At 38.0% G+C, this 22,009-nt stretch overlaps 3 protein-coding genes across 3 annotated transcripts; 2 read left to right on the top strand and 1 right to left on the bottom strand.

Annotated features, from left to right (window-relative positions):
- Positions 1–5,925: 5,925 nt before the first annotated feature.
- Positions 5,926–7,978, top strand: LOC130962348 (mannan endo-1,4-beta-mannosidase 6). Its single transcript, XM_057888570.1, has 6 exons — positions 5,926–6,069; positions 6,159–6,435; positions 6,536–6,730; positions 6,832–6,954; positions 7,134–7,345; positions 7,546–7,978. Exons 1-6 carry the CDS (start codon positions 5,939–5,941, stop codon positions 7,976–7,978), a joined length of 1,371 nt encoding a protein of 456 aa, XP_057744553.1. The 5' UTR covers positions 5,926–5,938.
- A 289-nt stretch (positions 7,979–8,267) lies between these two features.
- Positions 8,268–11,390, bottom strand: LOC130962347 (serine/threonine-protein kinase STN8, chloroplastic). The gene is made up of 5 exons (XM_057888569.1): positions 10,558–11,390; positions 10,144–10,317; positions 9,578–9,982; positions 8,997–9,360; positions 8,268–8,788 (listed from the first exon to the last, which is right to left on the bottom strand). The coding sequence occupies exons 1-4, from the start codon at positions 11,158–11,160 to the stop codon at positions 9,010–9,012; spliced, it is 1,533 nt and encodes a 510-aa protein (XP_057744552.1). The 5' UTR covers positions 11,161–11,390; the 3' UTR covers positions 8,268–8,788; positions 8,997–9,009.
- A 2,017-nt stretch (positions 11,391–13,407) lies between these two features.
- On the top strand, positions 13,408–21,045 carry LOC130962505 (phospholipid-transporting ATPase 1-like). Its single transcript, XM_057888709.1, has 11 exons — positions 13,408–15,004; positions 15,101–15,431; positions 15,518–16,244; positions 16,361–16,484; positions 16,603–16,822; positions 17,022–17,480; positions 17,596–17,740; positions 18,894–18,974; positions 19,479–19,577; positions 20,081–20,462; positions 20,543–21,045. Exons 1-11 carry the CDS (start codon positions 13,408–13,410, stop codon positions 21,043–21,045), a joined length of 4,668 nt encoding a protein of 1,555 aa, XP_057744692.1.
- The last annotated feature ends 964 nt before the right edge of the window (positions 21,046–22,009 follow it).

Here is a 22,009-nt window from a genome sequence, read left to right as displayed (position 1 = left end):
AAATTAATGAATTAATTATTGGGGTTATAAATTTATTGTATTGTTTATAACGGCAAGATATAATAAATATAGGGATATGGATTTAATGTCTTTGTAAATTGTAAGTTACAAATTTGGTTAAACACTATTAATTTCTAATTATTGTCGTTGGTATTATTGTATTATTTTTTTGTATATTTTATTTTATTTTTTACTGATTTAGAAATAATAGTTGATTTGGCAAAAATTGAGTAGTTAATTCTAAAATTTTGCTAAGTAAGCAATGTTATTGACATGACATTAATAAAAAGAGAAAGATGTTTTAAAAATAATATAAGCAACTTATTTATCTACCTTTATATATTAAGAGTAGAAGCTTGGGATCATTTTTGTTACTTTTGCTTGATATGTACTAAAAATGACAAAGCAAAAAAGAAAGACCAAAATAGGACAAATAAATGGAGTAGTTAGTCTTCCCAAGTTTCACAATTGATTAAAAGAATGTCAATATTCAACAGAGCTAGTCAAATACTCTCTCTAGCTTAAAATTTTTTTTATCTTTTTAATTTAACAGTAACATTACAAAATTACTAAAAATCTAGCACTATAGAAGTGTTTTCTTTTTTGCTGTATTGATAGGATTACTGTACTATGTTAAAAAATTAAAAATAATTGAAAAAAAATCAATATCACTTGATAATTCTCAAATGAGATATATTTTTCTGTGGTGGTTTCTAATTTTAGCTGCAGATTGGTATAATTACTCCATTCTACTTTAGAATTTATTTTTTCTATTTTTTTTTTGGAAAAAAGAAAAAGTTGTGAAAGCTTGATTTGAGAGGGAATTAGTTATATACACTTCATGCCAAATGGTGTAAAATATGAATAAAATCATGGTTGTAAAACTCTGAATTTGACTCTAATACTCTCTTGAGTTTTTAATTTTAGATTATCAACGAATAAATAGGGCTATTGAAAATGATATTGAATAACAGAATGAGAAGAGTAAACGGCAAAGTTGAAAATTTTTAGGAAGATACCTGGAACGAATTTCCTACATTGGCGGCGCCGAATGGTGACATTGGTCTGAGATCCAGAATCGAGCTCGGCAGGAAAACCGCAACAGGAGGAATGGAGTTTGTACTGTTTCTGAAATTTATGCAATGCGGCTCCGTCGGGGATGGACATCGCGATGGACAATTTGTTTTGAGGGAAAAACAATGGCTCATGGGACTGGAAGAGGATGGAGGAAATAGAATTTTGGTACGGAAGAGGTGCGAAGAGGAAGAGAATTTCGAGAAATATGAGAAAAGTTGTTTGGGGTTTTTTGTGTATTTTTTTATTTGAAAAATAAAAGTTGATTTGGCAAGATTTGAGTGGTGTATTCTAAAATTTTGCCAAGTAAGCAATAGTGCTGACATGGCGTTAGTAGAAGAAGAGAAATAACTTAGAAGTAATGTGGGTAAACCTATGTACTTACTTTCATATATTAAGAATAGATTTATTAGACTGTACCATAAAAGTTATACAAAGTTATACAATGTAAACAGTTGTAACAAACTCTGAAAATAAAATATTCTTCTAAACGAAGGATGTATATTAAGGACAGCCGGGATTCTTAGGCTGCGTTTGTTTACCGGCATAAGATACTGATACAAAAACACATATAAAATTATATTTAGCAGATGAGATAGATAGAAATATTATGTTCAGAAACACTGAATTAGTATATTTTGTATCTGTTGACTAGATCAAATCAAAATCAGATTCTTAATTCCTTTCATAAATCTTTTATATAAATAGAATTAATTATAAATCTTTTCCTTTTTAGGTTTAGCTTAATTTTAGGGATTTTATTATTAGAAATCTTTCCTTTATTTTAGACTAGTATTTTTCCCTTCTTTTCTATTTTCTAGTTATTTCTATTTCTGTAGTTCCTTTATAAAGAGGCTGATTCCCTGTACATTTGATAATACAATATATTCAAACACTTCAATTTGATATCAGAGCAAGATCTATGCACTGTGCCTCTGATTTATAGCTATGGTTGACAGTTCCTCAGTCATTAATCCTGAACAGAAGGAGAACACCACTCCTACTCCATCATATTTAAAATCTGAGCGATGGGTACTAGTTAGTGGTGACTCACATTCAGTTCAGATCACCACATTTCGACAAAATGGGTCAAACTACCTTAGGTGGTCTCAATCAGTTCAGATGTATATCCGTGGAAGAGGGAAGATTGGATATCTCACCGGTGAGCGAAGCCAGCCTAACATCACTTACCCACAATATCATGTGTAGGATACCGAAAATTTCATGGTGATGACATGGCTGGTGAATTCAATGGAGGAGGATATCAGCAGTAACTACATGTACTATGCCACAGCCAAAGAATTGTGGGATAGTGTCAAGGAGATGTACTCTGATCTTGGAAATAAATCTCAAATTTATGAACTTACTCTAAAAGCTAGAGAAATTCAACAAGGGAGTGACAATGTCACCAAATATTTCCACACATTGAAGCAGGTGTGGCAGGATCTTGACCATTTCAATAACTACAAGTGGAATTCAGCCGCTGATGCCAAACACCACCAACAAACAGTGGAAGAAGGGATGATATTTTAGTTTTTTGTAGGCCTCAACGTGGAGCTAGATGAAGTTCGTGGCAGAATTATTGAAAGAGCAATCCTACCCTCAATTGGAGAAGTATTTGCTGAAGTTAGAAGAGAGAAAACTCGTAGAGCTGTGATGATGGGAAAAGACAAGATTGAACAAACCTCTTTGGAGTCTAATGCACTTTTAGTGGCACTTGCTGCACTTAAAAGTTCATCAAATCAGAAGCACCCCTCCAATCTTTGGTGTGACCTGATGATTAGATTTTTGACGGTTTAGAATTTCACTAATGAAATCTCGTTGTAAAGTATAGTTTCTAAACCAAACAATAATCCTTTCATACAAAAAGTTGTTTGTCACTAGTACAAACCCCTAAAATTTATAAACCGAAGTATTTAAACCTCGGGTCGTTCTCCCTAGGATTTACAATAAAGTGTCTTGTTATTGGTTGTGAGTTATTTTGGGGTTTTGGATAAGAAGCATGAAAAGTAAATGGTAATGAAAATAAACTAACAACTAACAAAGCTCTTGGCAAGATGTGAGAACTAGAAATCCTATCCTAATTACCTTTCTCAACTGTGATGAGACTTGTTCATTGCTACCACTTAGTTAACCTCTAACCATGGAGGAAAGTCAAGTGGATGAATCAATTTGATTCCTCAAGTCCTAATCAACTTCTAAAGGAATGACTAGCTTTAGAGATATTCAAATTAATTAGCAACTTCTAATTATCAATCAACAGAGGAATTAGATAACTCAAGAGTCACTAATTACTCTACCTAGGCCAAGAGGAACAAAACCTACACTATATCTAGAAGAGACATTTCATCAAACACATAGAGTGCAATACAAGTAAACATTATTAAATGCAAGAATTAAAGGAATCTATAACTACAAAAACAAGAGATCAACAATAGGAGAGCAATGAAGAACAATTATTATGAATTACCTCTTATTGAATTGAAAGAAAATGGAAGTAGCAATAGTGGATCTACAACAAAGTATAAGAACAACATAAAGGAAATTACAACAAAGGAGTAGAAGAATGATGAATGTAACAACAATGGATTGGGAAAGTAAAAGTAGAAGAGAGAATGAATCAAAACCTAGATCTAGAAACTAAACCCAACCCTAATTCTAGAGAGAAGTGAGAGCTTCTCTCTCTAAAACTAAAACTAATCCTATGTCTATTCTCTATGCTTCCTAATTGACTAACTAATGATTGTATGCCTTCCCCTTAATCCTTCATCCTTATATTCCTTTCCCTTAGCAATTGGCGCCAAGAATGGGTTCAGAAACCCTCTCAAATCGCCAGGCACGTGTTGCATTAGTGAGGTCATGTGCCGTCATCGACGCGCACGCGCACGGTACGCGTGCGCGTCCCTGGCTTCTTTCGCAATGTGCGCGCGAGCGCCTTGTGCGCGTACGCGTGCATGGCCTAGATCAATTCTTTGGCTTTTTGTGCTTCTCTCCACTTGCATGCTTCCTTCCTTGCTCTTTTGATCCGTGCCTAGCCTATTTCAATCCTGGAATTACTAGCAAACACATCAAGGCATCTCATGGAATCAAAGAGGAACTAGAATTCATCAAAATAAGGCTTAAAAAGCATGTTTTTACACTTAGGCACAAATACGGGAGAGATTACAAAACCATGCTAATTCATAGGCTAAATGTGACAAAAGGTTATCAAAATACTCTAAATTCAATACAAAATAAACCGTCAAATTGGGGTTTATCATGACCACTACAATAAACTTCGTCAAACCCGAGAAACCTGTTGGAAGATTTATGGAAAACCAGCACATCTTAAAGGCAGCAAACCTGGTCCCAAAATATGCTCTACCCCAACTGTTCATGAGGCTAAAAAATCATCATTAAGTAAGGAACAGGTTGAGTAGCTCATAAGGCTGTTAAATTCCAGTTCTGTGTCTAGTACTCCTAGTGGTTCTTTGGCTCAAACAGGTAATTTTAGTATTCCTATGTCCCTTAACTGCACCTCAAACTTGAATGCACCATGGATTGTCGATTCAGGTGCATCTGACCACATGACCAGCCTCTCCCCTTTATTTAAAACTTATTCTCCTTGCTTTGAAAATGAAAAAAATTAGAGTTGTTGATGGTAGTTTTTTATCTATTGCTGAAAAAGGTACAATTAAACTTTCCAAAAACATTGACCTAAGAAATGTCCTACATGTACCAAAGCTTTCTTGTAATCTTCTCTCTATTAGTAAAATCTACAAGGATTCCAATTGTGCTGTGACATTTTTTGATACTCATGGTATTTTTCAAGACCGGACTTTGGGGAAGATGATTGGCAGTGCTAAGATGATGGATGTGCTTTATCACTTTGAGGATATTTCAGAGGATAAAATAGCTCTAGGATTTAGTGGTATAAGTTCTATGCCTATAAAGGACCAAATAATTCTCTGACACAATAGACTAGAACACCCTAGTTTTTCATATCTCAAACATTTGTTTCCAAGTTTGTTTAAAAATATTGATTCTTCCTTACTTAAATGTGAAAGTTGTATTCGTTCAAAGAGCCATAGAGCTCCTTATTACTCTCAACCTTATTTGGGGTTCAAAATTACAGACGAGAAGCAGCACCGGCACAAGCATCATAAATTCATAGTCGCTATGTTTATTGTGATACCTTTTCACTAAAATTGAATTCTTTTTCAAGTTTTAAACTTGTTTGAATTGGTGTCTTAGATTAATCTTTAGCATTGCGGCATATCACTATGCATTAGCAAGAACAGTTATATTGATTTCAACTACTACAACTAGTGATTCAAACCAAAGAGTGATGATAAATTGAACCTTGCCTACAATACAATACAACGTGTGCCTGCCAAGTCACACCGACAAACCTTGCTTTGGCCTTCTCATCCTGTTTTCAAGTAGCCACAGGTATGACCTTTTTGGTTTGTGTTTTCTCCTTTCCATAAATTCCAAACATCAAGTTCTTCAAGAAATGATTCAGATGGAGACATCACATCTAGGATTCACTTCCTCTATATATAATGCATGTTTGTAACGATCTTCAAATTCTTACTCATACAACAGCTAGTTTCCAATCCAATAATGTTCCCTGCTTTGTGGAACCCACCTGAGCGTACCTTAGGCGTTAGGACTCACATTTTTGCAACTTTACTCCTACCCTTGAATATTCTATCCTCTTCTCAATATTGATCAGAACAAAAACTTAACTTGGCTTTAAAGCTTAGTAATAGATCAGAAACATGGTCTCAACTTGCACACTACTCTTTAGGGTGATCACATATATAATGTGGTCCATAACTAAAACAGAATGTGCATTCAATACCTGGTTAATAAGCTTGCTATGGAGAATCAAAGGAGTGTTATTACCTTGATCCTTTTTCTGATCCTTACTAAAAGCGTAAGTTCAACTGAATTTGATAGCAGTGAATATGAAGAAGGGGAAAGCCATTCCATATCCTTCCAAAGCTCTAGGTATGTATTATAATTTACAGTTCTAGAAATAAACATGCATGTTGTGTCTTCCATTGGGCATTGATGCATGATATTGTGGTTTCTTTAAGGAGCGAAATGGGAGATGTCGAAGAAGGTGAATGGGAGATGGTGCAAACCAAGGGAAACCAATTTGTGGTGAGGGACCAACCTTTCTATGTGAATGGATTCAACACATACTGGCTGATGGTATTTGCTGCGGACGAGTCCACCAGAGGAAAGGTCAGTGAGGTGTTCAAGCATGCATCCTCAGTAGGCATGACAGTTTGCAGGACTTGGGCCTTCAACGACGGTCAATGGCGAGCCCTTCAGAAATCTCCATCAGTTTATGACGAACGCGTCTTCAAGGTAGTAACTCTAATCTCGATCTATATATATATATATATATATATATATATAAATTAAGAGATGAAGATTGTTGGATTCACATCATAACATCACAAGACAGGCACTAGATTTTGTGGTGAGTGAAGCAAAGAAATACAGAATAAGGCTCATACTGTCATTGGTAAACAACTGGGAGGCTTATGGCGGCAAAGCGCAGTATGTCAAATGGGGAACTGCTGCCGGCCTCAACTTGACCTCCGATGACGACTTCTTCTCACATCCAACTCTCAGAAACTACTACAAGAACCATGTTAAGGTGAAAACTTCCTTCAGGATTTTGACACTTTCTGTCTTGTCTTGTGTCAGTTTATTCCTCAAGAGTCAGAGTCGAGACTAATTTGGTTACAATACTATTAGACGGTGCTCAACAGAGTAAATACATACACAAACATCACCTACAAGGAAGACCCTACAATTTTCGCTTGGGAACTCATGAATGAGCCTCGATGTATCTTGGATTCCTCAGGTGATACATTACAGGTTAGCCTCTCCATAGCTAAATCTTTCCACTAAAAGAAAACAAACAAGGTTTGTTTCATTTCCCATTCATCATCTTCTTCAACGTCTCCCATTTCTCACTAGTATTGCATTCTAGTGAAGTAGTAATCAGCAGTTCTTTCAAGGATACCATACTTTACACATATTTGCATGTGCTTTAGGAATGGATAAAAGAAATGGCATTCTATGTGAAGAGCATTGATACGAAGCACCTAGTGGAGATTGGTCTTGAAGGATTTTACGGACCCTCGACACCTCAAAGATTTCAGTTCAACCCAAACGTATTTGCTCAACAGGTTGGAACTGATTTTATCAGGAACCACCAGGTTCTCGGTGTAGACTTTGCTTCTGTTCACATCTATCCAGACTCTTGGTAAATTTATTCAACGTTAACTGCAAACCTTCCATTCAAACAGCTGCAATTATATCCATATATCATTTTCATATGCAAGTGGGTACTGGCATACACTGTTATGTAGATATGTCACAGGATTTCTATTAATTTTCCAACATGCACACCTTTAGACATGAACATGACATCTTTCTGACTAAGAATTAATTACCTGGTTGAAGGATTTCACAATCAATTGCTGACACCCATCTCCCATTCATAAAGTCTTGGATGGAAGCCCACATCGAGGATGCTGAAAAGTACCTTGGAATGCCCGTTGTTTTTGCCGAGTTTGGTGTATCTTCAAAAGATCCTGGTTATAATTCATCATACAGAGACAACCTCATAAACACAGTGTACAAGACCATCCTTAACTCCACAAAGAACGGAGGTAGCGGGGCTGGAAGCCTTTTGTGGCAACTCTTTCCTGATGGAACAGACTACATGGATGATGGATATTCAATTGTTCTCTCAAAATCTCCTTCCACCTCAAGCATCATATCCCTTCAATCCACAAGGCTTGCTCTGTTCAACTCCTTGTGTTCTAAGAGATGTCACTGGAGTTGTAAGAAGAAAAGCATGTTCCAAAAAGTACTATATCATGATGAGCTCTAACACCATGTAGTGAAAGTCACAAATGGTATTATAGTCATATAACCATGCATGTGTTGATAGAAGTGGATGCCACACAAGAGTCTCAACTTCAGTCTTGAAATGATACTAAAAAGAAAGTAAAGAGACTGGAGATTCACCATCCCGTTCTGCTTGTGTTGTCCAATAGTATTTTTTGTTGTTTTTCTTTCTTTTTCGGTACAATGCCAATATTTCTATACATGGAATGATATAACATGTGTGATAGCTGGTAAAATAAGTTAGCATTGCAGGTCTCAGGTACATATACACTCAATTTGGCACATAGACACTTTCAAATCAAAATGCCTTGTGGAAATGAATACATAATCTTCAATCAAGTATCATCTATTAAAAGGAAAAAAAAAAAACCCACATATAACACAATGTTAATAAACTGCTACTTCACTTATCTCTATATCTTGTTTCAAGATGTAATATTATATATGGTACCACAGGCAAGGTCCTGGCATTCTCAGACCAATCACCTCCTGTAGAAACAAACCATGGGAGAATAGTGATTAAGATCTTACAGTCATTAAGTGCTCCTGCCTGAGTTTTCTGCCATATAGATTTCAAGAAAGATGTATATCTATTTAGCAGAAGCAAAGCTCCTTTCCTGTCTAACATATAAACTTTGCGATGCTTACTCTGTGGCTGAAACTGTGTATAAAGTCTTCCCCTGACTTATACTAGGAGAAAAAAACCAAACAGGAAAAATAAGAACAAACGAACAAAATCTTATAACTGATGGTTGTCAACTCATAAGTCGGGTGGTCTTCAAATGTGCTTCTCCTGATAGAAATAATATTAAGTTATTATTAACACATAACATATTCAATTGAAGGCTATAAAAATTATGAAGATGGATATATTTTGATAGAGCAAGATCAACAGCAGCAACAAGAAACAAAGAATTTCTACTAAAATTATCCCTATAAATCTGAAAGGTCAATGAGGGATCAAAACATGAAAGAATCAGAATATACGAGGATATACTTACTTTGCTAGGCGGATCACTTTCTGTCTAAGCTTAATTTCGAGAGGACTGCAGCTGCCTGATCCCCGCCCAGAAGAAAATAAGGATGTCTTAAAGCAGCAGCAGCAGATAACCGTCCTCTTCTTAGGTAACCTCTCTCTGATATAAGCTTTGTAGCTAAGTCCCACCCTCTACCAGATTCACTATCCAGAATTTGAAAATCAGGCCTGAGACGAGTATAGTCTCTCCATTTTTTCAAATCATATCCGCAGCTTTTTATTTCCAGATTGAAATTCCTCAAAGCAGCAGCAGACCTCAACGATGGTATTGCCATTTGCAGAAGCACAATCCCAGCCGAATACATATCAAACAGATCAGGACTGTTTAACTGCAACAATCATCAGATAATTCCACTTCAGCTCTTCCATGCGGAATTCATATATATAATGCACACATGTGTGGAACAAATAGTGAGAGGCAATTAACATTAATATATTAGGAGATCATGACACTATATTGAATTAAGTCTGTCCCAAATCTTCACTAAGAAACTGATGCACCTAGTCATGAACTTTGACTAGATGAATATGGTAGAAGGAACAAACCTGCCACAAGATTGGCGAAAGGAGAGCTGCAATTGGCTCTGGTGGAGGACTCGGCGTTTCTTCTGGAAGTACATATAATTCCGGGGGACAGTAATAAGGATCCAGTAGTGTCTTGTTGGGAACATAATTCTTTCCAATCCGTAGGTCAGTTGCAGCACCAAAATCAATGAGTTTAATCCGACCACGCTTAGTAACCACCAAGTTGTCTGGCTTTATATCCCTGTGAACAATTCCCGTGTCGTGAATTTTCTTAAGAGAGGTAATAATCTGGCGCATTACTTGCTTGATGATCAAGGCATTTCTCTTAGAAGAGTCTGCGCCTCGCAAGATTCGTCCAAACATGAGGGATTCTAAGTTTGAGGGGAAGTTGCGATCTTTCATGTAATCACCAAGAGTGAGATCTCCCTGTGAAATGCAGGACCCTCCATTTAATGTGAAAGTAAACTAAGAACCAAACCATACTAAGACAATAATTTTGTTTTCTACTAGTAAGATTTAACATTAAATTAGTAGGCATGCGCTATACAGAAGAATAGGAAGAAGAAATATCAGCTTATTTAGAGCACCTCAAACTTCCAAACAAGCCATTTTCCACCTTTTGTGAACTGTGAATTTGTTTTATCAGCTACAAAACTTCCAAGGAATTCGGCACATGTTTCGGGTGCTGCTCTAGCGAGCCTGTAGTTAAACCACTCCTCAAAATCACCGAATTCTCGGGCCCCTTTGATCTCAACCTTCACCTGCAAAAAACAATTCTCAATTGTTAGTTTGTTGATTTCTCACTCTATCCCCAATGTCCCAACAGGCTAACGACTAATCTGTAGTGAATTTCAGCTCCATTAAGGATTTGGAGCTGCTGTGTACAATTTCGGAATTCGAAACCCCGAAACCCAAACCGGAGGAGTGAGCTAACCACTCGATCATCCCAACTTGGTTAAAATTGTTACATTGTTATGCGATGAGATGAGATAGTAAGATACCTTTTTAAGAATGACTTTGTCCTTAGATTGAGATTGGGGAACAAGAGCAGACCGAGGCGGAGGCCGTCGTGGCCTCTTCTGGTCCGCCGGCGAGTCATTGAGATTCTTTGGGAGGAGTACACCAGAGTACACAACGCCGAAGGAGCCCTCGCCGAGCTTTTCTCCGACGAGAAAATCAGTCCTCTTGAGGTTCCTCCTTCCGGAATAACTGTCCAGCGCGAGCTGAAGAGGGGCAAGAAGGTATGCATCGATGGCGCCGATGAGAACCCCGGGCCTTGCAGTGAAATAAATCCAAACAAGGCCGCCAAAAGCCACTATCCACCACCGCTGCGTCTCCGATAAGCCCTGAAAGTAAGGAGCATTCTCCAACTCCAACAAACCGGTTGCCACGTCATCAAAGAAAGCATTGCACTTGATGAGGCCCCTCCTACTCTTCCTCTTTGAAGTAATGGGGAGTAGTTTTTTGTGAGCAGGTGAGAAGCAGCAGATTGCCGCTATTTGGTTGTTATGCAAATTATAATAATAACAATAATGCTGTTGGACTGTGGCAGTGGCGGTTGGAGTTGGAGGGAGTAGAGAAGCCATGCCTAACACCACATTCATTTCATTCCAATCCCAACAAAGAAATGACGCCTTCAAGCTTTCCACCTTGGCACCTTCCCCTCTCAAAAATCAGTAACGGTTGCTCTTTTGCCACATCTTCACTCCCTCCTCACTACTCAGTGCTCACCTCACTTTATGATTTTATCCATCACTCTCTTCTATTTTTCTTGGTCCAAATTAAGGCTTCAAATGGAAACCTCATCCATCAAACTGGAAGGCCCAAAAACATTAAACTCCTCTCCTCGCACTTCTTTCCAAGGAAAACTGACCAAAGAAAACAAATAAATAAAACTAGGGTGGGAACGAAAGTATTGATTAAGTTTTTATTTTTTAAAAGTAATTTATAAAAATTAATTTTTAAAAAATAATTAAAAAAAAGTATAATTTTTATGTTTAGTAAATTAAATTAAAAATAATTTTTAATAAATACAAGCATCAATAATTATATTTAGTAAAATAATTATTAAAATTTAAAAATGCTATAAAAAATATAAATTTAAATATTAAATTTAAAAATTATTTAATATATGAGATTATATTAAATTTTTTAAATTTGGCTAATAGTTGCTTTAAAAAATACAGCAATCTTTTAAAACGTAAGTCCGGACATATAATATTTTTTATTTACTAAACACAAAATAAAAAATTTGTACTTTTTAAAAGCACAAACACCTCTTTAAAAAACTTTATCAAACCAAACTTAAATCTATAGGATTTTACGTTTTTACTAAACAATAAACAAAATTTTTATTATTTTATTTTAGTCGATATTTATCATTCTAGATGAAAAATATGTTCCATATCTATGTAAAAGCTAAAAACAATATATACATCCGGGTTTTAAAATCATAATTTAAATTAACAAATAATATTTATATCGTTTAAATAAACAAATAAATATAATAAATTATTTATAAAAATAATATTTCCACCTATTTATAATATATTTTAAGTGAATATTTATATTAAAAATATTATTTAACATTTTTTCTTTAACTTTCATTTAAAATATTTAAAAAAAGAAAAAAATATACACAATATATACCACAAAAGTTACAAGAGATCGGCTAATTTTTTTTATTATGAAAGTAGAAGTGGTGATATACTTTAATATTGTAATTTTTGACGTTTTTTAAATCTGTGGAAGTACACAAATTAAAGGGTAGATTTTTGTACTTCAAAATTTTTATTTTTTTTAAACACAAATCGGACGGTCCGATTTGTGTACTCTAAATTTTTTTTATTTTTTCAACACAAATCGGACGGTTTGAGTACAGAAATCGGATGATCCGATTTGTGTACCTAAAAATCTGACGATCCGATTTCTGTATCTTTTAAAAATTAGACAGTCCAATTTATACTACATACATTAAATTATTCTACATTTTAAAAAAATACTACAATTAATCACAATTTAAAAAAACATTATTATTAATCTAATATTAAAAATAAAAAAAAAGTGACAAGGGGTCAGATAGATATGACTGGTGAGTGAGCTGAGCTTAGTAAGCAGGCAGGTATGCAAATGCAATTACAAATCATGCGTGGTTCTCCGCTTCTGTCTCATTTCCAACCTCCATGTCAATTTAGCTGTCATTCTACTTACTAATCTTACATCTAACTGTTCATAATCTATTCATGAGACACCGTTTCATTTTCTTCTTTATTTTTTTTAATTTTCCTTTTTATCTCCTTTATCGATTTGGAATTGGACCCACAAAATTAATTTTAAATAATATAATTTTTGGTTTGCATTTGAAAGGCAAAAAGTAATTAGGTAGACGACGTGAGCAGATCCCATATTCTCTGTTTCTCTATGCATTATTCATTCAATCAAACCTCTCTTCTGACATAACGCCCCATACCCCTTTTCTTGTCATTCCCCTCCCAACCGCTTTTGTAATTTCAGGTACGAACATTTCATCGTTTTGTCTCTCTCTTTGTTTCTTTCCTTGAATGTATTTGGATTCCATTCCATCATTTCACATGTTTATTTATTTCTCCTCCATTTTATGTTTTAGGAGGCTTGCCTTCTGAGTTGCTGAACCAGAAAACACAAGTTCTGGGAGGGGAGTAGCTTGAAACGCTCTTCGTTATCGTCATTATTATCATTATTATCATTATCATTGTCATTGTCATTAACATCATTCAATCATTCATCATTCATCATTCATCATTCATCATCATAATTAAAGAAAATGCAAACGAAATAAACGTATGTAAGGCCATGGTGGCGGGCATTGTTTCATGCTAGATGTAAAGCTTCGTCGATTATTCACGTTATTGAGCAATGTCCTCGGAATCGGAATCGAACCGGTGTTGGTAAATTTGTCTAAAGGCCATGCAGTGGAAAGTTTCCCTCTATTGAAGGAGGGACAAGGGCGAGGGCAAGGGCAGGAGCAGGGTCAAGGAACGCCAATGGATTCGCATCGGCGTTCGCATTCGAATTCTCTCTTGCCATTTGAAATATGTGAGAATAGTAAACCTCATCATCATCATCATCATCATCGGAGTCGGAGTCGCTTCAAAAGCGGGCAGTTCGATGACGGCTTTTACGTGCATGAAGCCAATGCCAGGTCTGTGTACATAAACGATCCCAAGAGAACCAACGAGAACTATGAGTTCACAGGGAACGAGATCAGAACAAGCAGCTACACTTTGCTTACCTTCTTGCCTAAGAATCTCTTCATTCAGTTCCACAGAGTTGCTTATCTCTATTTCCTTGCCATTGCCGCTCTCAACCAGCTTCCTCCATTGGCTGTCTTTGGAAGAACCGCCTCTCTCTTCCCCCTCCTCTTCGTCCTCTGTGTCACCGCCATCAAAGATGGCTACGAGGATTGGCGCAAGCACCGCTCCGATCGATTCGAAAACAACAGGGAATGCCTCGTGCTTCAGGAACATGGTAACTTCCGCCCCAAGAAATGGAAGAGAATACAAGCCGGCGACGTGGTTAAGATCTCCGCCGACGAGATGATCCCGGCCGACATAGTCTTGCTGGGAACGAGTGATCAGAGTGGGATTGCCTACATTCAGACCATGAATCTGGACGGAGAATCGAACCTGAAAACAAGGTTTGCGAGGCAAGAAACGGTTACGGCAGTGACGTCAGAATCGTGTGGAGTCACGGGAGTTATCAGATGCGAGAAGCCTAACAGGAACATCTATGAGTTTGCAGCCAACATGGAGTTTAACGGGAACAAGATTCCGCTGAACCAATCCAACATCGTGCTTCGGGGTTGCGTGTTGAAGAACACTGACTGGTTAATCGGAGTGGTGGTGTGTGCCGGACAGGAAACAAAAGCAATGCTCAACAGTGCAGCTGCTCCTCCCAAGAGAAGCAAGCTGGAGATATACATGAATAGAGAAACCGGTTGGCTCTCGATTTTTCTTTTTGTGATGTGCTCCGCCGTGGCCCTTGGGACGGCCGTGTGGCTCGTCCGCCACAAGCAGCAGCTAGAGACCTTGCCTTACTACAGGAAGACATACCTCAACCTTGGCCCCCATTTTGGAGAAGTTTATAGATACTACGGCATACCCATGGAAATACTCTTCTCCTTTCTCAGTTCCGTTATTGTCTTTCAGATCATGATTCCGATTTCTCTCTACATCACAATGGAGTTGGTTCGTGTGGGACAGTCTTACTTCATGGTGGAAGACATGGATATGCATGATTCTTCTTGTGGATTAAGATTCCAGTGCAGGTCCTTCAATATAAATGAAGATTTGGGTCAGATACGTTATATATTCTCTGATAAGACTGGAACTCTCACAGAAAACAAAATGGAATTCCGGAAAGCTAGTGTGTTTGGAAAAAATTACGAAAGCTCCATCCCTGTGCCTCCTGGTATTGTTTTGTATTGTATTTGTTTATGGAACTTCATATCTTCAATGTGTGTTGCATTGACAATGTTAATGTTAATGTTATATTTTATCACTGCAGCAGTTAAAAGTAAACGAAGATGGAAGCTCAAATCTGAAATTCCCATCGATTATGATCTGATGACATTGTTGCAGAAAGAAGAAGATCCAAGTAGCGAGGAAAGAGTTGCTGCTCACGATTTTTTCATCACGTTGACTGCTTGTAATACTGTGATCCCTGTTGTTAATGGTTCTAGGCCTTCCAAGGAAGATGATGGTGTAGTTAGCATTGATTACCAGGGAGAGTCTCCCGATGAACAAGCTCTGGTTTCTGCTGCCTCTGCATACGGTTACACTCTTTTTGAGAGAACAAGTGGACATGTTGTTGTTGACAAAAATGGTGAAAAAATCAGGTAAAGAATAAGGACTAGTTCTCTTTTGGTTTTTGGTTGCAGTCTAGATGTTTGATGTTTTGCTTCAATTGTATTTGCATGCATAGACTGGAAGTGCTGGGGATGCATGAGTTTGACAGTGTGCGGAAGAGAATGTCTGTTGTTATTCGGTTTCCGGACAATGCTGTGAAGGTGTTAGTTAAAGGCGCAGATACTTCCATGCTTAGCATCTTGGCAAATGACAAGGACAGTGTATGGCATGCGACGCAGACTCATCTGAATGAGTATTCTTTGGAAGGTTTGCGCACACTTGTGTTGGCTTCAAGAGATCTCTCAGAGGAAGAGCTTCAGGCGTGGCAAAGCGCCTATGCAGAAGCCAGCACAGCATTGTACGACCGGGCTACCAAATTGCGCCATGCAGCATCCCTCATTGAATGCAAGTTGAAGCTGCTTGGAGCTACCGGGATTGAAGACAGGCTGCAAGAGGGTGTCCCTGATACCATTGAGTGCCTTAGACAAGCTGGAATTAAGGTCTGGGTTCTAACCGGCGACAAGCAAGAAACTGCCATTTCAATTGGTGTCTCCTGCAAACTTCTCACCCCAGATATGCATAAGATTATCATAAATGCCAATTCCGAGGCTCATTGCAGAGATCTCTTGGTTGAAGCTAAAGCCAGATATGGTGTGAGACCTTCGGGTAAAGGACATGGGAATGGCAAGTGCAAAACCGTTGCTGATTTAGGAAAGGAAGAAGAAGAAGATACAGCTCCAATGGCACTCATAATTGATGGCACCAGCTTGGTTTATATTTTGGAGAAGGAAGCAGAATCAGAGGCAAGATTAGATTATTAGATTTTTTTGCCTTTCTAATTTGGAAAATATACTGTATGTCAAACTTGTTCATCATAAACATATTTATTGTTTGTTCTCCGTTTATGTTTTTTCAACAGCTTTTCGACCTTGCAACTGCCTGTAGGGTTGTGATATGCTGCCGGGTTGCACCCTTGCAGAAAGCAGGAATTGTTAATCTTATTAAGAGCCGCACAGATGATATGACATTAGCGATAGGAGACGGTAATTTCTTTTCTACAAGCCTTGTTTCCACTTTTACATTCAAAATTCAGATATAATCTGGTATTAACTTTTGATCACATCATACATGTTCTTATTTTTTGGCTATTTTCTTGGATAGGGGCCAATGACGTGTCAATGATCCAAATGGCGGACGTTGGTGTTGGAATATGTGGCCAGGAAGGGCGCCAAGCAGTGATGGCATCAGATTTTGCAATGGGTCAATTTCGGTTCCTGAGAAAACTACTACTGGTTCATGGTCACTGGAATTATCAGCGTCTTGGCTATCTAGTTCTTTACAACTTCTACCGTAATGCTGTCTTTGTTTTCATGCTATTTTGGTGAGTATAATTCTCTTTTGGATATTACAGGCCCTTTGAACAAAATCGGTTCTTTCTTTCTTTTAACTACTTTATTTGGTGCCATCCTGAAACTATATATCCATAGGCTGAGAACTAAATAAAGTATAATATATCCATATTAGGGTGGTATTTCTTTTTTGTAGAATGACTCTAATGGCATTGTCTTCCTTGTCTATAGGTATATACTGTGCAGTGCTTTTTCTACAACTTCTGCCTTGACAGAGTGGAGTTGTGTATTATACTCCGTGATATACACATCAATACCTACCGTGATTGTTGGTGTTATGGACAAAGACTTGAGTCAGAAGACTCTGTTGCAGTATCCGAAGCTGTATGGTGCTGGTCATCGGCAAGAGGCTTATAATATTCGATTGTTTTGGTTAACAATGATTGACACACTATGGCAGAGCCTTGTTGTGTTCTTGATTCCAGTACTGACTTATCAGAACAGCTCAATGGATATTTGGAGCCTGGGCAGCTTGTGGACAATTGCGATTGTTATCCTTGTAACCGTGCACTTGGCTATGGATGTTAATGGTTGGATATTGATCATGCATGTTGCTGTATGGGGTTCAATTTTCATTACATATGGTTGCCTCATAGTATTGGACTCTATACCTCTCCTTCCGAATTACTGGTTAGTATATGATTGATATCTGTTAAGAAACCATTTTTTTCCAAAAGTTTAAACTGATAGGACGAGGTACATAAATAGTTATATCTCTAACTAATTATATGATTTTCATTTACAGGACTATTTACCATCTAGCGTGCTCCCCAACATATTGGATAACGATTTTGCTTGTAACAGTTGTGGCATTGCTCCCTCGATTTGCATGCAAGGTTGCTTCTCAAATCCTATGGCCTTCAGATATTCAGATAGCTAGAGAAGTTGAGGCAATAAGTAAAGAACATGGAGATTGGTAGGCAGGGCAACAAGCTAAGTGTATAGTTTGTTTTGCGTTATTGTCTTCTAGAAACTAGGCAACTCTATTGCATTGCATTCTTTGGCACTTGCGGTTGGATAGATCATCGGGTAAGCCTCTTTTATTTTGTCCCTTTTTATCTCCCTATTTTCATGGATAATGCAAAGTTCCAAACTAGCTATATATAGCTAATTTAAGTGTCTAATTAAGAATAGCTTAATTATTGATTGCTCTTTCTACAAATTATACTAAATATGTTTGGATTTGGTGCTTTTTTTGTTGAATCAATTCTTCATCCAGATGAGTAGCCGATGAACAGAACGAAGTGATGGGATACAATTGAATCCTAATGTGTGATTAGGCATATAAGTATTGGGAAATCACATGGAAATTTATGAAACCAAAGCCTAGTGAAAACATATATGCATGGCTTGGGTAATGAAGGTAAAAGCAGGAGCAAGTTTGGAAGGGGATAAGCTCACAGAAGATGATCAATTTCATGCAATTATCTTATTTTTGACTTTGGGGGGCATTGCCATTGCCATTGCCGTTGAAGACCTGAATATATATAATATATGATGTGACGATGATGATCTTAAAAAAAATTAAATGTGCTTGTTTGAGAGAAATTAAGGTTCTGAGAACTGAGTCCTTGCATTGGATGAGTGTCCCTACTAGAAAGTACGCGTGCAATTTCCACAATGCTCCTATGTATTTTATGTATGCATGTATGAATATTTTTTTTGTTCTTTTGTAGTCATAGCCACAACCAACATACCCAAAGGGCGAGTTTAATCTCATGCAGAGGGCGTCAACTAAAAGATATAAACTACATTTTTTCAGCTCCTTCCTGTGCCATGTCAACAATGATATGGCATCATCACCTAGCTAGTATTTTGACGTCTCTGCAAACCTTTGATGACTTCATGAAAACCGTCTCTAACATGCATAACACTTTTCATTATTTATTAGAATAGCAGTACTTCTAACCAAGTTTAATACAGTTATAAAAGTTAGGACTCTAATTTTGTTTTAACTCAGTTATTTCCTTCTTTTTTTTTCCTTTTCAAATTATAACGACGTAGATGCAATAGTATAAACTATAAATAATGCATTTTCAATAGTTGGTGGTTGATTCTGGAAATGCCAACAATATTGGAATTGCGTGTCTGACTACCATTGGTCCCCTTATTGTACGTACCAACGTACATTTGTACGTATATATGTGTCTTCTTTCGGCGAAACAAATGACAAAAACTAAATATGAATTTTTTTTTTTAAATTATGAGAGAGACTTAAATTCGAGGCTTTTTAAAGATGAATGATTATTTTATTTGAGCTATAATTTATTAGTAAATTAAATATGAGCTCTTAACTCGCTAAAATAACAAAGATACATCATTTTATATTCTAGACTTCTAATATAATTAAAATAACAACCATTCTACATGTTAAAATAATTATACAAAATTACACACCATTCGTTATGCAAAGGTCGCTCTTTCACTTACTCTCTCGGTTTCAAATTAAAATTTTTAAAATTTAAATTTAAAAAAAGCAGATACTAATATAAAAATAAAAAATTTCTAATATTAATTAAAAAATATTTGATTTTTTTAGTTAGACTCATTTTTAAGTTCAAGAATTTAAATATGGTTTTCAAGGGGTGTTTTCGTTGTTTATGGAGGAAAAATGTGTTTTACGTCTAGGTGGACGTTTGGGGTGAAGGCCAACACGCAGGGGGCGTGGTGCAGGCTACACGTGAAAGGCGTGAAATTGACGTGGCAGCATGTGGTTGGAGGAAGAGGGTATTACGGGGGGGGGGGGGGGGGGGGGGGGTGATGGAAGGTGGTTGGTTGTTCCTGCAGCACGTGGGGGACGTGCTGACGTGGATGTATCACGTGGGGGCGTGATGAGTCAGCACGCGAGGGCGTTTTGACACGTGGCAAGCTGTGATTGGCTGAGACAATCATTACGTGGGGGGCGTGGTGAAAGCTCTCCTCTATATAAGGCAGTGCTCCGGTTCATTTTCATTCTGAGTAAGAGTGTATGAGTGTTCTTTGAGTGTTTTTGAAGCTTAATGGAGGGTACCGCAAATTTGGTGGTGTATCGCAACGGTGAGATAATACGTAATACTCATGAGGGAGTGAGGTTTGTGTGCCAAAATCCGTTTTCGTTTGTGGTTCCATGCACCATGACGTTAATGGAGCTTCAGAATGGTCTCTGTCAAAGCATAGAGAACAGTACGTTAATGAGAGTGAGCAGAATTTTGTATCGGAATCCGATTATAGTTTTTGGTGGTTTAATACAGTTTGATACCATGCCAATCACAGACGAAGTGAGTATGCAGAATATGTTTCAAATTCACCGGCAGACTCAGATGCGACAGCCACAGATTGAGCTGTATGTTGAGTTTGAAACCGTAGAGGCGGAAGGGACTCAAAATGATTTAGAGGTGTCGGATGATAGAAACGCAGTGTATGAGAGAATGAATAGTGACAGTGACGAGGACTTCGAAGCCACTTATGAAGCCGGAGATGAGGATGAGGATGGTGATGTGGGAGTTGAGACAGCAGCGGAGAATGTAGTGGTTCATCCCTCGACCAGTCAACCGATGAACGTGCCACGTTTTATGCGTGAGGTGGATCTCGACACCATGCATGCACCGGAGTTTCCGGAATATTCAAACATAGGTGTGTGATGATTAAATAATACGTTGTTGTTAATTTATGCATTGGATTGATTAGTAAACGATGATTTCTACTTTCTGTAGGCATTGCTAATCTTGAGGATGGAGAGTTCTGGATTGGAATGGAATACAGTTCTAGAAAGACGGTCGTGGCAGCAATTAGAAGTTACACTATCGCTAGAGGAGTTGACTACGACGTGTATGAGTCTGAGCCACAGACGTTCTATGCAAAGTGCAAGATGTATGCGCGTGGGTGCGATTGGCTTATCCGAGCCAGCTTGATAAGGAAAAAAGGTTGTTGGGAGATACCTAGATACAACGGTCGACACACGTGCTCAATGGGAGTGATTTCACAGGATCATTCGAAGTTGGACTCGGATACAGTTGCGGAGGCTATAAGGCCATTGGTCGAGACTGACCCGTCCATCAAGGTGAAATCTATAATAGCCGAAGTCCAGTCAAGGTTCAACTATACCATCAGTTACCGAAAGGCTTGGTTGACAAAGCAGAAGTCCATAGCAAAGGTTTTCGGTGATTGGGAGGAGAGTTACCAAGCCTTGCCATGGTGGCTCTCGGTTATAGTTTAGAAGATGCCTGGGTCAGTTGTCCAAATAGAAACACGACCGCTGTTCAACAGGAATGAGGAGGCGCAAGGGGTAAAAATACTTCATCGCGTATTCTGGAGTTTCAATCCATGTATTCGGGCATTTAGGCATTGTAAGCCCCTAGTTCAGGTTGATGGCACACACCTATATGGCAAGTACAAAGGTACACTTCTGGTCGCTGTTGCACAAGACGGGAACCAGAACATTGTGCCTATCGCTTTTGCCTTGGTGGAAGGGGAGACAGCCGACGCGTGGCACTTCTTTCTTAGGAATCTGCGAATGCATGTTGTAAGAAAAGATGGTGTGGGAATGATCTCAGACCGGCATGAGTCAATTCGGGCAGCAGTGAATCGTTCCGGAGGTGACTGGCAACCTCCAAGAGCATGGTGGATGTTTTGTATAAGGCACATCGGCAGCAACTTCCTACGAGCATTTAAAGTCCCTCACTTGCAAAAGCTTGTGGTCAACATCGGGTATTCAAGAACGGTGGAGGAGTATAACATCAACTATAAAAGGTTGGAAGAGCGAGGCGAGGCATATGCCAGGTGGTGCGATGACATCGGACTTAGACATTAGGTATTGGCGTTCGACGAGGGACATCGATGGGGCCATATGACGACGAACCTTGTCGAGTGCATTAACTCAGTGTTAAAGGGTGCCCGTAATCTACCTGTGTTGGCACTAGTCCGAGCAACATATTATCGGCTAAATGAACTTTTTACGCTGAAGAGTGCCGAGAGTCACGAACGCAAGCGTGCTGGATTTACCTATTCCGCATTTGCACAACAGCGGATTGAGGCAAATATGCATCAGGCTGGGAATATAGTTGTGCACCGTTTTGACAGACGGAATGAGGTATTTGAGGTGCGCGAAATGACTAGCAAAAAGGTGTTAGTCGTTGATCTTGCGCGATGGAGGTGTGACTGTGGGCACTTTCAGGTGGAAA

Source organism: Arachis stenosperma, chromosome 2 (assembly GCF_014773155.1).
Source record: "Arachis stenosperma cultivar V10309 chromosome 2, arast.V10309.gnm1.PFL2, whole genome shotgun sequence".
Taxonomy (NCBI): Eukaryota; Viridiplantae; Streptophyta; class Magnoliopsida; order Fabales; family Fabaceae; genus Arachis; species Arachis stenosperma.
Note: the sequence above shows the minus strand (reverse complement) of the source record. Positions and strands in the feature narration are given on the sequence as shown.